The sequence below is a fragment of the Theropithecus gelada genome, chromosome 7b (assembly GCF_003255815.1).
Source record: "Theropithecus gelada isolate Dixy chromosome 7b, Tgel_1.0, whole genome shotgun sequence".
NCBI lineage: Eukaryota > Metazoa > Chordata > Mammalia > Primates > Cercopithecidae > Theropithecus > Theropithecus gelada.
The window spans coordinates 94,066,353-94,080,796 of NC_037675.1; the positions used below are offsets into that span (position 1 = coordinate 94,066,353).

The window sequence follows — 14,444 nt, forward strand, 5'->3', positions numbered from 1 at the left end:
CCTGAGGCCCAGTCACGTTTGTTCTAAGGGAGCAGGGCCCGGTTAGGACCAGAGAGGCTGGTGTGGTCCTGGGAGAAGCCGAGCTCAACCCCAGGGCCCTTCTGAGTGGGGGCCAGAGAGCTGGGTCTGGCAGCCATCACAGCCCTGGCCCCTCATCGGTTGGAAAAGCAGCATGAATGTGACCATGAACTTGGGTGTGGCCCTCATGGGGGCCTGTCCTGTGCCCAAACAACTGACCCTAAGCATGCCCCACCCCACCCTTCCGAGTTCCTGAGGGATAAACAGGGGAGAAGAAAAGAAGAAGGGGAGAGAGGACAGGGTGTGTCTGACCCCAGCCCTTTCACATAATTATAAAAAGAACTCATATTTAGTGAGCTCTTCCCATGTACAGGCGATGCCAAGCACCCTACAAGGATGCAGTCAGCAGGTGCCCACCTAGAACTAGGGCCTCACCTCGCTGGTCCTCAGGAAGCCCAAGCATGCCAAGTTTGTAGCTGCTGGGAGGCCAGGCCACCTGCCTCTTTCAGAGTGTGTTAGGAGCAGATAATTTTGTTTTCTTTTTTTTTCTTTTTTTTTTTTTGAAACAGAGTCTCACTCTGTTGCCCAGGTTGGAGTGCAGTGGCATGATCATGGCTCAGCCCAGCCCCAACTTCCCAGGCTCAGGTGATCCTCCCACCTTCACCTCCTGAGGAGCTGGGACTACAGGCGCACACCACCATGCCTGGTTAATTTCTTATGTTTTGACACGGTCTCTCCATGTTGCCCAGGCTGGTCTCAAACTCCTGGCCTCAAGCGATCCTCCCACCTTGGCCTCCAAAGTGCTGGAATGACAGGTGTGAGCCACTGTGCCCGGCCCTGAGAATTTCTTACAGGGAAAGGGAGAGCGTGTTCCACACAGCGGCTCAGGAGCCACTGCAGGCCCCAGAGCCTTAACCTGGGGCCGCCAGGTCACATTTACGAGCAAAGCAGTTCATCAACAATCTTTAGTAAAAGTCAACCATGCATAGGACACTGTGCTCCATGGGGCTGAGCACAGTGTCCAGAACATTGGTGCCTTGTTCACCAGTGTTGATGGAATGGAAGAAACAGTGACCCAGAGGGCAGAACCAGGTCACAGTGGAAGTGAGGGGCAGACCTGAGATCAAAGAAGACACCCCTTGGTTCCCAAGCCAGGCCACTGTTCACCACTCAGAGGGGCCCATCAGGGGCAGCAATGCAAGAGACGCCGCAAGGCAGCCATGGTCAGGGGCCGGGAAGCAGGAGGAGTTCTGGTCCTTGGGTGTTCGCGCTCCATGAGCAATGACTGCGTTTTAACCCCTTTAGCTGCCATTGGCTCAGCGCAGCTTCAAACAATCCTATAAAGTAAGTACTATTATTATAATTCCCCTTCTATGGCAGAGGAAACTGAGGCACAAGAGGTTAAGTCATGTCCAGTGTCACACAGCACATGGTAGAGCTGGGATGAACCCAGGCCATTTAGCTTCCACACCTGCCATCGTGTCATGGTGCCTCTTAACTTTTTGTTTTTTGTTTTTTGTTTTTTTTGAGATGGAATCTTACTCTGTCCCTCAGGCTGGAATGCAGTGGTGCGATCTTGGCTCACTGCAACCTCCGTCTCCTGGGTTCAAGCAATTCTCCTGCCTCAGGCTCCCAAGTAGCTGGGACTACAGGCGCGTGCCACCATGCCTGGCTAATTTTTGTATTTTTAGTAGAGACGGGGTTTCACCATATTGGTCAGGCTGATCTTGAACTCCTGACCTCATGATCCACCTGCCTCGGCCTCCCAAAGTGCTGGGATTACAGGCATGAGCCACCACACTCAGCCGCCTCTTAACTCTATCCAAATTCTTCTAGGTCTAATTTACCCGGTTATAACCCTAAGGGCAAGTTTTCAGTTGCTATTGGGAATAAACTTGCTATTAAACTTTGCTTCCTAGAATTTAGTTGTTGGGCTCTTACCCTCCCAGGATCTTGGATGTGGGACAGGTGACAGTTTTGTAATTTGCACTTTTGTAAGGTGCAGATGACCTCCCCCTAGGGGTTTGATGACACCGACCATTGCAGAGCACTTGGCATTGTCTTATGTCATTTTTGTGCATTTTAAAGATAGAACACTGACCGGGCGCGGTGGCTCATGCCTGTAATCTCGGCACTTTGGGAGACCAAGGCGGGTGGATCACCTGAAGTCAGGAGTTCAAGATCAGCCTGGCCAATATGGTGAAACCTCATCTCTACTAAAAATACAAAAATTAGCTGGGCGTAATGGCGTGTGCCTGTAATCCCAGCTACTCCGGAGGCTGAGGCAGGAGAATTGCTTGAACCTGGGAGGTGGAGGTTGCAGTCAGCTGAGATTGCCCCACTGCACTCCAGCCTAGGCAACACACTGAGACTCTGCCTCAAAAAAAAAAAAAAAAAAAAAAAAGTTAGAACACCAAGTTTTAGCCCCGCTGGGAACCTTGTCTAACGTGCCCCAGACAAGATTTGCACCAAAGGCTTTCTGTCCTCAGCGGTTCTTGAGCAGCTGTGTGAAACATGCTCCACTTTTCCCTGAAGAAATCCTCAGGACTGGGCGTGGTGGCTCACACCTGTAAAGTGCCCCAGACAGGATTTGCACGGAGGGCTTTCTGTCTCTGAGCACAGCTTTTCTAGTGCTCCTCAGCTGCACCTCCCCACCTTCTCTGTTGCTTTTGCAACAAGCAGTCAGTGGCCAGTTTGCAGGCCATGTTGATAGAGTAAGTGGGATGCATGGCCTCAGTCTATGACACATTGCTGCACCTCTTGACCCCGCTATGGGGTTTAGGCGTCCCTAGGACTGACTGCCGGGAGACTCCCTACAGGTTCCTCTCACCTGCAAGAGTGCAGCTTCTCCTAAGGCCTAGGAACATGGTTTTTCGTTAAGGGAGATGTTCCTCCTGGAAGAACTGCATTCCTTTCTGGAATAGACAAGGCCTTCTCTCCTCGGAGAATTTGATCTCAGGCACAAGGAGGAAGTGGAGAAGGGAGATTTCCATTTGGGAAGCCAACAGTAGTTCAGATTCATCGTCAGCACTTACTTCCTTGAGAACAGGATTTAAATGGAAGCTGAGTATGTTGCAGCTTAAGAGCTCAAGGGATCTGTGTAGACCTGGTGTCCCCGAGTGCTGAAAGACATGAAGCCAGGCTCACCACAATCATTTTTCCCTGCAGCCAAGGAAAGGTTCACTTTACAGTCATCTCCCGAACGGCTGGAGACCCAGAGCCGAAGGAGCACATCCTATCAAAGGCCAGAGACCTTGGCCCTGGCATGGGCAGGCTTGGGCCCTGCCAACCTTCATATGAAATAGTGATAATAAATATGGAAAGTGCAGCATTTGTCAAGGGCCCTGACACACCAGGCATTGTGCCTGGCATGTCACACATTGTTCTAGGAAGGGACTTTGGTGGAAAAGAAGTGAAACCCACTCAAACTAGCATAAAAAAGAGACTCAGAGAAAGGATACCAGGGACCCTCTGAGAAATGGAGATGGAGGGTTAGCCAGGCTTTGTGGGTGACCGCAGCTGCTCTGTCACACATGCCAGCCCCTTGCTCCCTGTACATGGCCTCCTTGCTGACTCAGATTCCTACTCCCCTGCTTCCCTGACCAGCAGGGCTCTGACTCAGCTCACAGCCCTACCTGACCACTGTTCTTCATTCAGACTGTCCAAGGAGAGTCCAAATGTTCCCTGGCCAGCCTAGTGCTGAGGCCCTGTGAGCCAGGGGTTACCTTGTATAGTCAGCATTTCAGGGAAGACCAAAAGGACAATGGGAGGCAAATTCATTGCCACATGCCCACACATACATTATCTCATTTATTCACATAAAAGCCCATTTTACAGATAAGGAAATGGAAAGTTAAGGAGTCTGAAATGTTTATTCAGCTATAAAAACGAATGAAGTGCAGGGACTGACACATGGTGCCGCATGGAATAACCTGGAAAACATGCTAAGTGAAGGGAGCTGATACAAAAGACCACATATGCTACAGTTCCATTTGAATAAAATGTCTAGAATAGGCAAATCCATAGAGACAGAAAGCAGATTAGTGATTGCCAGGGGCTGGATGGAAAGGGGAATGAAGAGTGACTCCTTAATAGGCATAGGGTTTCTTTTGGGGTGATACAAAATGCTCTAAAAGCCGGGTGCAGTGGCTCATGCCTATAATCCCAGAACTTTGGGAGGTCAAGGCAGGTGGATCACGAGGTCAGGAGTTCGAGATCAGCCTGGACAACATGATAAAACCCCATCTTTACTAAAAATATAAAAATTAGCCGGGTGTGGTGGCTGGTGCCTATAATCCCAGCTACTCAGGAGGCTCAGGCAGGAGAATCACTTGAACTGAGGAAGTGGAGGTTGCAATGAGCCAAGATCATGCCATTGCACTCCAGCCTAGGTGACAGAACGAGACTCTGTCTTAAAAAAAGAAAAAAAAAAGTGCTGTAAAATTGATTGTGGTGAGAGTCGCACAACTTGATGAATATACTGAAAAACACAGGCGTGTTTTTTAAATGAGTGAACTCTGTGGTGTGTGAGTGATATCTCAACAAAGCTATTATCCAGAGAGAGAAAGAGAGATCAACTAAAGGGCTTTCCTCATTTTGGGATGTAAACAAAAGCTGAATTCACACTCAGGGCTTGCTGAGTTTGAACTCCGTGCTCTGCCTGCGCTATGCCCTGATTCTCAGCCAGCCTTGCTCACCACTTCCCGCCCCTCAACCCTTTCTTCTACTTGCTGTGCCTCCAGTGGAAAACAGCATGGCGCCCTTTTGCCAAGGAAGCCTGGATTTGGCATTGGAATAGGCAGGGTAGTGGGCCCCACCCTCTGCACCATGCCCTCCACATGCCCGCCATGTGCTGCTTTTTCTTATGACACCTTTTTGTCTTATAATAAAAGTCAAGCATGTTGTGTCTGTTTGTTTGTGGTTTGAGATGGAGTCTCACTCTTTTTGTCCAGGCTGGAGTGCAGTGGCACGATCTCAGCTCACTGCTACCTCCGCCTCACGGTTTTAAGCGATTCTCCTGCCTTAGCCTCCCGAGTAGCTGGGATTATAGGCACCGGCCACCACGCCTGGCTAATTTTTGTATTTTTAGTAGAGATAGGTTTTCACCATGTTGTCCAGGCTGGTCTCAAACTCCTGACCTCAGATGATCTGGCCCGCCTCGGCCTCCCAAAGTGCTGGGATTACAGGCATGAGCCATCGCGCCCAGCGGTGTGTGTTTGTTTTTAACGGACAAGACCAGAAAAGGCTGAGGATGAAAACCACGCATAAACTCACCACTCGTGCAAGTTCGGGCTGTGTTTCCTTCCAGTTTCTTTTCCTTGATCCACCTAGACGCAACTGAAAATACAGTTTTGGTTTCTCGCCTTCTGATGTTGTGCGAATATATTTATGACTTCCACTTTTTTCCCTAGAGCCCAGAGCCAAGGATTGTCTAGTTAAGGCTAAAGATTTCCTGGGTTTCCAGTCCACTGGACGATCTGGTTGTTCTAGGAAGTTCATGAGGCATATGTGTTTCTTGTCATTAGTGTCATCAGTTTTATTTTTTTGGCATGCCACTCATTTTCCTATGAGAAGAGTTGCACCAGGCCTGCTGTTGAGATAGGGATGATGTTGCTGAAACTCAGCTATTGATTTGCGGGCCGAGTGCCATGTGATGGCTCACAGTGTGCCTTCGTGAGCCGACGTAAGAAAGTCCAAATTCGGACTTGGAAAAGCCAGCGTTCGAAAGTGCAGGCTATATAAGGTGTAATCTTGGACTTTAAAAGGTTACCGGTTAGTCGAGGCCAGAAAACGAACATAAGGAGGAACAATTCAGCACTCAGCTGTATTCAGCAGTTGATTACAAGTGTCAAAGGAATTTAGAGAATAGGGATTACTCACAGTGGTTTTCAAACATGTTACAGTGTGTATGTGTTTAATACTTTAAAAATATGTTTAGGAAAGGCGTCTGTTCTGTGACTCTTCTAAGTTTGCTTGTAACTTGCTTTTTCCTTTACATCAGATGATGAGCATTTTCCTAGTTATTAATAATTCATTGAAAACTTGACTTTGACTGTATGTACAACAGCCTCTGTCTTTGGGATGCCACATGAATATTTATTCACTGACCTCATTGGATTCTTTAGTGTTTCTGTGGCACTTTGCTGCCTTTACTCCTCCCCTTCCTGTCCTGCTGCTAGCCCCAAGCTCCCCAGGGGTAGAGTCTGAATTTGCCCTCAGGACCTGCAGCCCAGCCTGTGACGTGGCCCAGGTTGTCTGAGGATAGAAAGAGCGGGCATCTGGCAAGAGGTGTCCCCAGCCAACGCTCAACAGGCCTCGGGGCCAGCAAAATCGTGGCCTCAGTCTGAGGCCAGGGCAAGGATGGGCCCTTCTTTAGGGGAACTGCCGCAGCAGAGCCAAGGCTTGGTATGGCACCCCTGGGGATTGGACCCCACAGCTTTGCCGACCAAACCACTAGGATTGCATGACACAGGGTTCCGTTTCTCCCCTGGCCTTGGGGTTCTGCAGGCTGCAGAGAAAGTTACTCACTTCCTTTTTTTTTTTTTGGAGCATAAAGCCCCGTCATGCCACTGTGGTTCCCTAACAGGCCCCAAGACCCTAGGATGCAGCCCTTTAGCTCCTGGCTTCCCCCACTCCTTGGAGTCACTTTGGCTTTGAGACCTTTGCCCTGACATGGCGCAAACCCCAGGCCTGTCTTGGGTCAGGGAAGCTGTGTCCCAGGTACCCAGGCCGAGAGCCTATTTGCCTGAACCCATATCTGCTCTGTTCCTGCCAAAATCCACACCTGAGCAATGGGAAATGTACTCTTGTGTTCTGTGCCTAATGGACCCATCCTGTCCCATGGCAGCTGCCCGGCTGGTGGCCCATCTGCTTATGGGGCTCCTCTGCCCCCCTTCCTGCCTTCCTCCTCTCACTGTCTTGTCTTTACACATCCTCCCGTGGTTCAGGTTGTCCTTATCTTGCCATTGAAACTAACCTTGCCTGTGTGCCCTTCCTCAGAGGCCTGACTCTCCACTCCGGCTAAGCTAATCCACTCATGGGTGCCAAGGGGCTGACACTGGGCCCCCGCTCTGGGCCAAGCACTGTCAGGTGCTGGGAATACTCAGATAGCTGAAGCATTTGACTGCCTTCTGGAAGCTCTGAGTCTGGTGAGAAAGTCCGGCAAAAACACAGAATTACAGTCCCAGTGATGGTCACTGCAGGAACACAGGCGGGGCGGGCAGGGCCTGAGCGCATCGGGGAGGCACTACCAGACAGGTCGCACTTGACCTGAGCCTTGAAGGACAAGTAAGTGTGTGCCAGCTGGAGAGGGTGGGAAAAGAATTCCACGCAGAGGGAATAGCATTAGCCAAGGCCTGCTGGTGGGGCAGCGTGTGGCACATTGAGGAAGAAGTGAACGGCAGATAGAGTGGAGTAAAGACTTGGTAGATGATGCCAGAGAAGATGTTCAGGGACCAGGTCCTGCAGCCTCAAATGCCAGGCTAAAGGGTTGAAAGCGATTCTCAACAGAGAGCCTCCAAGGGCCTGCTGTATGCCCAGCCTAGGACCACAGGAAGAGAATGAAGCGGAGGGAGCGGCTACAGCCGTGATCTGGGTGAGCAGTGATGGAGTGTCCCAGCATCAGTGGGCAGTTCTGTATGTTATCTACCCTCATGATGCCACCTTCGCCCACAGGAAGAGTCTAGAGGTGGGCACCGGGGGTCTCAGCTCACATGTGGGGCTGCTGCCCAGTTACCGTGGGGTTAGTCTGGCTGCCTGCTTCTCCTTGCTAGGAAGACTCCCAAACAGGCAACTTTGTTGGACCTGTGTAGACATGGGCACAGTGCTTCAAACACTCACTCCAGGGGCCAGGACATGTATGTACTCGAGGCAAGGTGCCTGGGAGAGTGAGGCATACATGGAGGAGCCATGAGCTGCCCAAGAAAGCAAAGGGCCCCGGCAGTCACAAAGAGCAGCTCATCCAGGCCCTGGGAGAGGCCACTCTGGACACCATGTCCTTGGTGACTGTGATGGGCACAGAGCTTTGCACATTGGAAAGAGTCACAGAAAAGATTGTCATGCTTGTTAGTGTGGTGACAGCTGGCCTGTCTCCACTGGCTGTGATATTCAGGCAGCCAGACACAGGGTATCTGCCCAGGACAGGGCTGGGGGGTGCACCTCAGAGGGATGCACAGAGCTGGTGGGTCGCAGCTCACTTCTGGTCTGTTTCTTCAGTCCCTTTGTCCTGGGAAGGCACCTGCTTACCCTGATTGCATTGGTGACCCCAGCCAGCAAGATGGCAAATGCCTACATCCCTGATAGTGCCCCCCTCTTAGAGCGAGCACACGGTTGGCTGCTCCAGGCCATCTTGTGAGGTCTCCTTTCAACATCAAGAGCCTGTTGTGCTGTTGCCACATCCTGAGTTCTGGGCTGCAAGCCACCCTGCTACTCACCGATGCCGGGACAGCAACCGATCTGGGAAGTGTTGCAAGTTCCTATGAAGGAAGGCCGCCTAACACAGAGGCTAAACACACAGGCTGTAGAACCAGCCCGACGTGGTCAAATCCCAGTGCCTCACTCCCCAGCCCGGTGACCCAGGGAGAGTGCTTTCATGTTTCTGAGCCTCCTACCCTCATCTGTGAACTGGGGGCAAGGCCTATGATCAGGGGTCGGCGAGATAACCCAGGTAAAGCAAGTAGCCCGTGGGCTCATGCGCGGCAAGAACGCCATGAATGTTTGCTTCTGTGATTATCCTTGATGTTACTTTCCATAGTTTTCTTAAGAGTGGATTCCTCCCAGGAGTAAAGAGCCCTGGGTGAAAGGCTGGCCGCACCAATTCACAAGGAACTCTGCACCTGCCTGGGTAATCCTCTATCCAGCTCCAAACCTAGCAGGCTGAACAAGACCTGGGACCCATGTTCCTCTCCAAGAGGAAGCTTGAGTGAGCACAGGGTGGCCTATGCGCCGACTGCAATTGTTCCCAGGATGTAGCATCCTTGTGCGCTCTTTGGAGGGTCCTGAGCCTCCGTCAGATGCTTGCCAGGGTGTAGACCCCACAGATCAAGAATGCCTTGTCCCTAGCCTGCTTCAGTAGCCACAGCCATGGCTGAGCCCCTGGGGACTGGGTCAGTAGAGAGGCATGCACTGGAACTCAGCTCCATGCTGCAAGAGCCTTGGCTTCCCCTGACTATGGCAGAGGACCAGCTTCTTATTTTAAGCTCAAATTGACCGGAGTCAGAATCACTTTGTGGTGGGTGGCCGCTCCCGCTTGGACAGCCAGGTCTGATCTCGCTGGCCACAATCCATAGATGCGTCCTTCTCGCATATAAGAACCATGGAGGCCAGGCCTGGTGGCTCACGCCTGTAATCCCAGTACTTTGGGAGGCCGAGGCGGGCGGATCACCAGGTCAGGAGATTGAGACCATCCTGGCTGACACAGTGAAACCCCGTCTCTACTAAAAATACAAAAAATTAGCCAGGCATGGTGGAGGGCATCTGTAGTCCCAGCTACTCGGGAGGCTGAGGCAGGAGAATGGCGTGAACCCGGGAGGCGGAGCTGGCAGTGAGCCAAGATCGCACCACTGCACTCCCGCCTGGGCGAGAGGGTGAGACTCTGTCTCAAAAAATAAAAATAAAAATAAAAATAAAAAAATAACCATGGGGGCCAAAATAGGCCTAGTGTTCCTTACTCCTCGCACGCCTGTGTTGTGTGCACCATTGTGACCCCATTTTAGGGATGACTAGACTGAGGCCCAGGAAGGTCAAGCCACCTGCCCCAGAGCACCCAGCAGGTTGGCCGCAGGAATTTCAGGCCTTCCATCTCTGATGCCCTCACCATGCCTTCTCCACGGCTCCAGAGCACCATGTTGTCACCCCACACCCTGTGTCATCAATGCCCTCTGAGGTGGGCTGTCACACCAAGGAAGAGATCTGAAGCTGAGCCTGTCACATTACCCCCGGCCCCACCCCACACTGCTGGGGAGGACCGAGTGGGGCTTCCCCTCTCGAGGCAGGAAGTGGTGGGAGAGGTTTAAAAGCGTCCAAGAGGGGAAAACAACTCGGAGTAGTGAAGCGAATGCCTTGAACAGCCCTCCCACAGCCCTGCCCCACCCCACCCGCGGACCCCGCCCACAGACCCTGCCCAGCACAGCAACACCTAGTCCCTGGCACAGACTGACCACCTGCCCCTCTCTTGCTTCCACAGGTTTCTGGGACTCCTCGCTGAATCCTCCACAAGAAAGAGGGAAGCCAGCCGAGCCTCCAAGAGACCAGGCCCCCGGATTCCCGCAAGTCTCCAGCCTCAGGCCCACAGCCCATGACGCAAACTGTGCCTGTGAAATTGAGCTGTCGGTGGGAAATGACCGCCTGTGGTTTGTGAATCCTATTTTCATCGAGGACTGCAGCAGCGCCCTGCCTACCGACCAACCACCTCTTGGAAGCTGCCCTGCACGCCCCTTGCCACCCACCTCTGATACTACCTCGCCCACCTCCAGGTGGGCCCCACGCCGCCCACCACCTCCTCCCCCAGTGCTGCCCCTGAAGCCCTCCAGCCCAGCCCAGCCCCCTCTGCTCCCTGCTTCTGCACCCGCCCCTGCCTGTCCTTTGCCCACCTCTCCCCCAGTGCCTGCCCCCGTCACACCCCATGCCCCAGGTCCCCCAGACCATCTGAGCCAGCCGCCTATGACGGCCTGTGAGAGACTCCCATGCCCCACTGCAGGCCTGGGCCCCCTCAGGGAGGAAGCGATGAAACCAGGGGCGGCCTCCAGTCCCTTGCAGCAGGCCTCCCCGCCGCCACTGCCTACGAAGAAGAACCTTCCCACTGCCCCTCCCAGACGCCGCGTTTCTGAGAGGGTGTCCTTAGAAGACCAAAGTCCGGGGATGGCAGCAGAGGGGGACCAGCTCAGCCTGCCTCCCCAAGGGACCTCAGACAGCCCTGAGGACACGCCCCGGGGGAGCACGGAGCAAGGCCAGGACACAGAGGTGAAAGCCAGCGATCCTGACAGCATGCCGGAGCTGCCCAGGAAGGCCAAACAACCTCCAGTCCCACCCCCCAGGAAAAAACGGATCTCTCGACAACTGGCCTCGACCCTCCCAGCTCCCTTAGAGAACGCTGAGCTCTGCACACAGGCAATGGCCTTGGAGACACCCACGCCAGGTCCACCCAGAGAGGGCCAAAGCCCTGCTTCTCAGGCTGGGACTCAGCACCCTCAGGCCCAGGCCACTGCCCATTTCCAGAGCTCTCCAGAGTTCAAGGGCTCCCTGGCCTCCCTCTCAGATAGCTTGGGGGCGTCTGTCATGGCCACCGACCAGGACTCCTACTCCACTAGCAGCACGGAGGAGGAGCTGGAGCAGTTCAGCAGCCCCAGCGTGAAGAAGAAGCCCTCCATGATCCTGGGCAAGGCCCGGCACCGGCTGAGCTTTGCCAGTTTCAGCAGCATGTTCCACGCTTTCCTCTCCAACAACCGCAAGCTGTACAAGAAAGTGGTGGAGCTGGCGCAGGACAAGGCCTCGTACTTTGGCAGCCTGGTGCAGGACTACAAGGTGTACAGCCTGGAGATGATGGCGCGCCAGACCTCCAGCACGGAGATGCTGCAGGAGATTCGCACCATGATGACCCAGCTCAAGAGCTACCTGCTGCAGAGCACCGAGCTCAAGGCCCTAGTGGACCCCGCCCTGCACTCTGAGGAGGAGCTCGGTCAGTGCCCTGGGAGGAGGTGGCAGGGAGGAGAGGGCGGTGGGGCTTACAGACTCAGGAACCCCTTAGGACAAAAGAGGCCTATGCAGTGGACGCTGTTGGTGCCCACCCCCCATCCCTTCCTGGGCACCAGCAACTTTCTCCAGCTGCTGCAAGGTAGGCTGCTAATGGTGCCCGGCTCCCCTCTTTCCTAGAGAATTGACCTTGACTGTATAGGATCTATATTATCTGCACCCTCTCTTCCATCATCAGTGGCCCACTGCCAATTACTCCCTGCCATGGGGGGGATGAAGACTGGCCCCTTGGCCTCAAGCAGGACCACTGTGTGATGCAGTTTATGCTCCAGGGCCCGGCGAGATCTGGCTGAGGCTGAGAGTTCATCCTTGCTTAAGCTTGCTCTGCCTCTTCCCACTGCTCTCACTCCCTGTCTTCTGAGTCTCCTCAGTGAAATCACATGCATCCAGATCCCTCTTTCAGGCTCTGCTTTCAGGGAACCAACACAAAACAGCTCACTCCTCTGACCACCCCTTCTAAAGTAGCCCCCAGCCTTCCCCACCCTCACCAACCTTGAATCCAGTAATTATCAAAGCTTTTTCCGATTGTGGTTCATGGTGAGAAGTAGCTGTGAACAACCACACACCTACATATATTAAAAATATCAAGGCCTGGCGCACTGGTTCAAGCCTATAATCCCAGCACTCTGGGAGGCCAAGGCAGGAGGATTGCTTGAGTCCAGGAGTTTAAGACCAGCCTGGGCAACATGGCAAAACCACGTCTCTACAAAAAATACAAAAATTAGCCAGGCATGGAGGCGTGCTCCTGTGGTCCCAGGAGGCAGGAGGACTGCTTGAGCCCTGAAGGCCAAGGCTGCAAAGAACCAACGTCCCACCACTGTACTCCAGTCTGGGGGACAGAGTGAAACCCTATCTCAAAAAGAAAATAACAGCTGGGCATGGTGGCTCACGCCTGTAATCTCAGCACTTTGGGAGGCTGAGGTGGGTAGATCACTTGAAGTTGGGAGTTCAAGACCAGCCTGGCCAACATGGTGAAACCCCGTCTCTACTAAAAATACAAAAATTAGCCAGGTGTGGTGGCACATGCCTGTAATCCCAGCTACTTGGGAGGCTGAGGCAGGAGAATCGCTTGAACCTGGAAGGCAGAGGTTGCAGTGAGCTGAGTTTGTGCCATTGCACTCCAGCCTGGGCAACAAGAGCAAAACTCTGTCTAAAAAAAAAAAAAAGAAAGAAAAGAAAAAAATACATTCTGTCAGTTCACACTGCTGTGGCCAAAGTGGTTGCTAAACACTGAGCTGCTTCTGAGCTAGTTGGTAAATAGTTACTGCCCCAGCCGTCCCCTGGTATCTCTAAGCCTCTCTTTCCCCACCCAATAATGAAAGAGTTAGTGCTGGGTACGTAAGGGACACATGAGCCTCTAAACACAGTAGATTCGTAGTGAATGTTTCTTAGAAAAGGAGCTTCAGATGTTCCTTTCCCAGGGCTACTGGATTTTGCTAGCGGACTCCTGAAAACAAATAGGTTTTCGAGGCCACAAGATTCATGATGGCATTTCAGGTATGATGAGGGGTGATAGGATTGAGATCTGAAGCCAGTGCTGTGTGTGTGTCTGCACAGGGCCCTGTAAGCAGATAGTCGACAAAGAGTTATTGGGCACCCAACTCCGTATCAGGTGCTGGCTCAGATATAGAGACAGAAGTGAACAAAGCACTCAAAAAGTTTCAGCCTGTGGGGAGCTTACGGTCTAGCAGGGGTGACAGGCAAGAAGGATGAGTAGGGTTGGGTGCGGTGGCTCACGCCTGTAATCCCAGCATGTTGGGAGGTTGAGGCGGGTGGATCACCTAAGGTCAGGAGTTTGAGGCCAGCCTGGCCAACATGGTGAAACCCCGTTTCTACTAAAAATACAAAAAGTAGCTGGGTGTGGTGGCACGCACCTGTAATCCCAGCTACTCAAGAGGCTGAGGCAGGAGAATCACTTGAACCTGGGAGGCAGAGGTTGCAGTGAGCCCAGATTGTGCCACTGCACTCCAGCCTGGGCGACAGAGCAAGACTTTGTCTCAAAAAAATCAAAGTTAAAAAAAATAGAAAAATTAGCTGGGCACGGTGGCATGTGCCTGTAGTCCCAGTTACTCAGGTGGCTGAGGCACAAGAATTGCTTGAACCCAGGAGGCAGAGATTGCAATGAGCCAAGATCGTGCCACTGCACTCCAGCCTGGGCAACAGAGGGAGACTCTGTCTCAAGAAGAAAGAGAGAGAGAGAGAAAGACAGAGAGAGAGGAGTAAAGTATAAAGTGTAAGGAGACACATAAGTGAGCACATGTGGATGGAAGCGAGGTCAGGAGGCTGTTGGGGGGCAGGACCCCAAGGGCCTTGTGAGCCTCTCTATGGACCTCACGTCCAAGGGTGAGTGACCTCACTCACATGTGAACATCACTCTGGCCATCACGCCGAGTGGGAGCAGAGAGACTCAGACTTGGTATGAGGCTACTGTCACAGCCGAGGTGAGCAGTGAAGGTGGCTGGGACCAGGACGGAGGCAGCACAGATGGGGAGACATGGTTGGACTCTGGGTCTGTTGTGAAGCTGGAGCCACAGGACTGACTGGAAGCTGGATGCGGGAGTGGGAGAGGGGAAGTAGGATGTGGACATGTGGACAAGCATTGTTGTCCCTGGGAGGCCGCAGTGTCCATCCTGCGGCAGGCACTGGGAAGGAGTCGAGGAGCTCAGTCTGGGACATGT

At 53.0% G+C, this 14,444-nt stretch overlaps 1 protein-coding gene across 2 annotated transcripts in view; it reads left to right on the top strand.

The window, feature by feature from the left end:
• RIN3 (Ras and Rab interactor 3) overlaps nucleotides 1–14,444 on the top strand; it is a 184,185-nt gene that overhangs the window by 135,090 nt on the left and 34,651 nt on the right. For both annotated transcript variants that reach the window (XM_025392754.1, XM_025392755.1), the window contains one exon: nucleotides 10,202–11,692. In XM_025392754.1, the coding sequence (XP_025248539.1) occupies nucleotides 10,202–11,692 (1,491 nt within the window). The remainder of the gene's footprint in view (nucleotides 1–10,201; nucleotides 11,693–14,444) is intronic.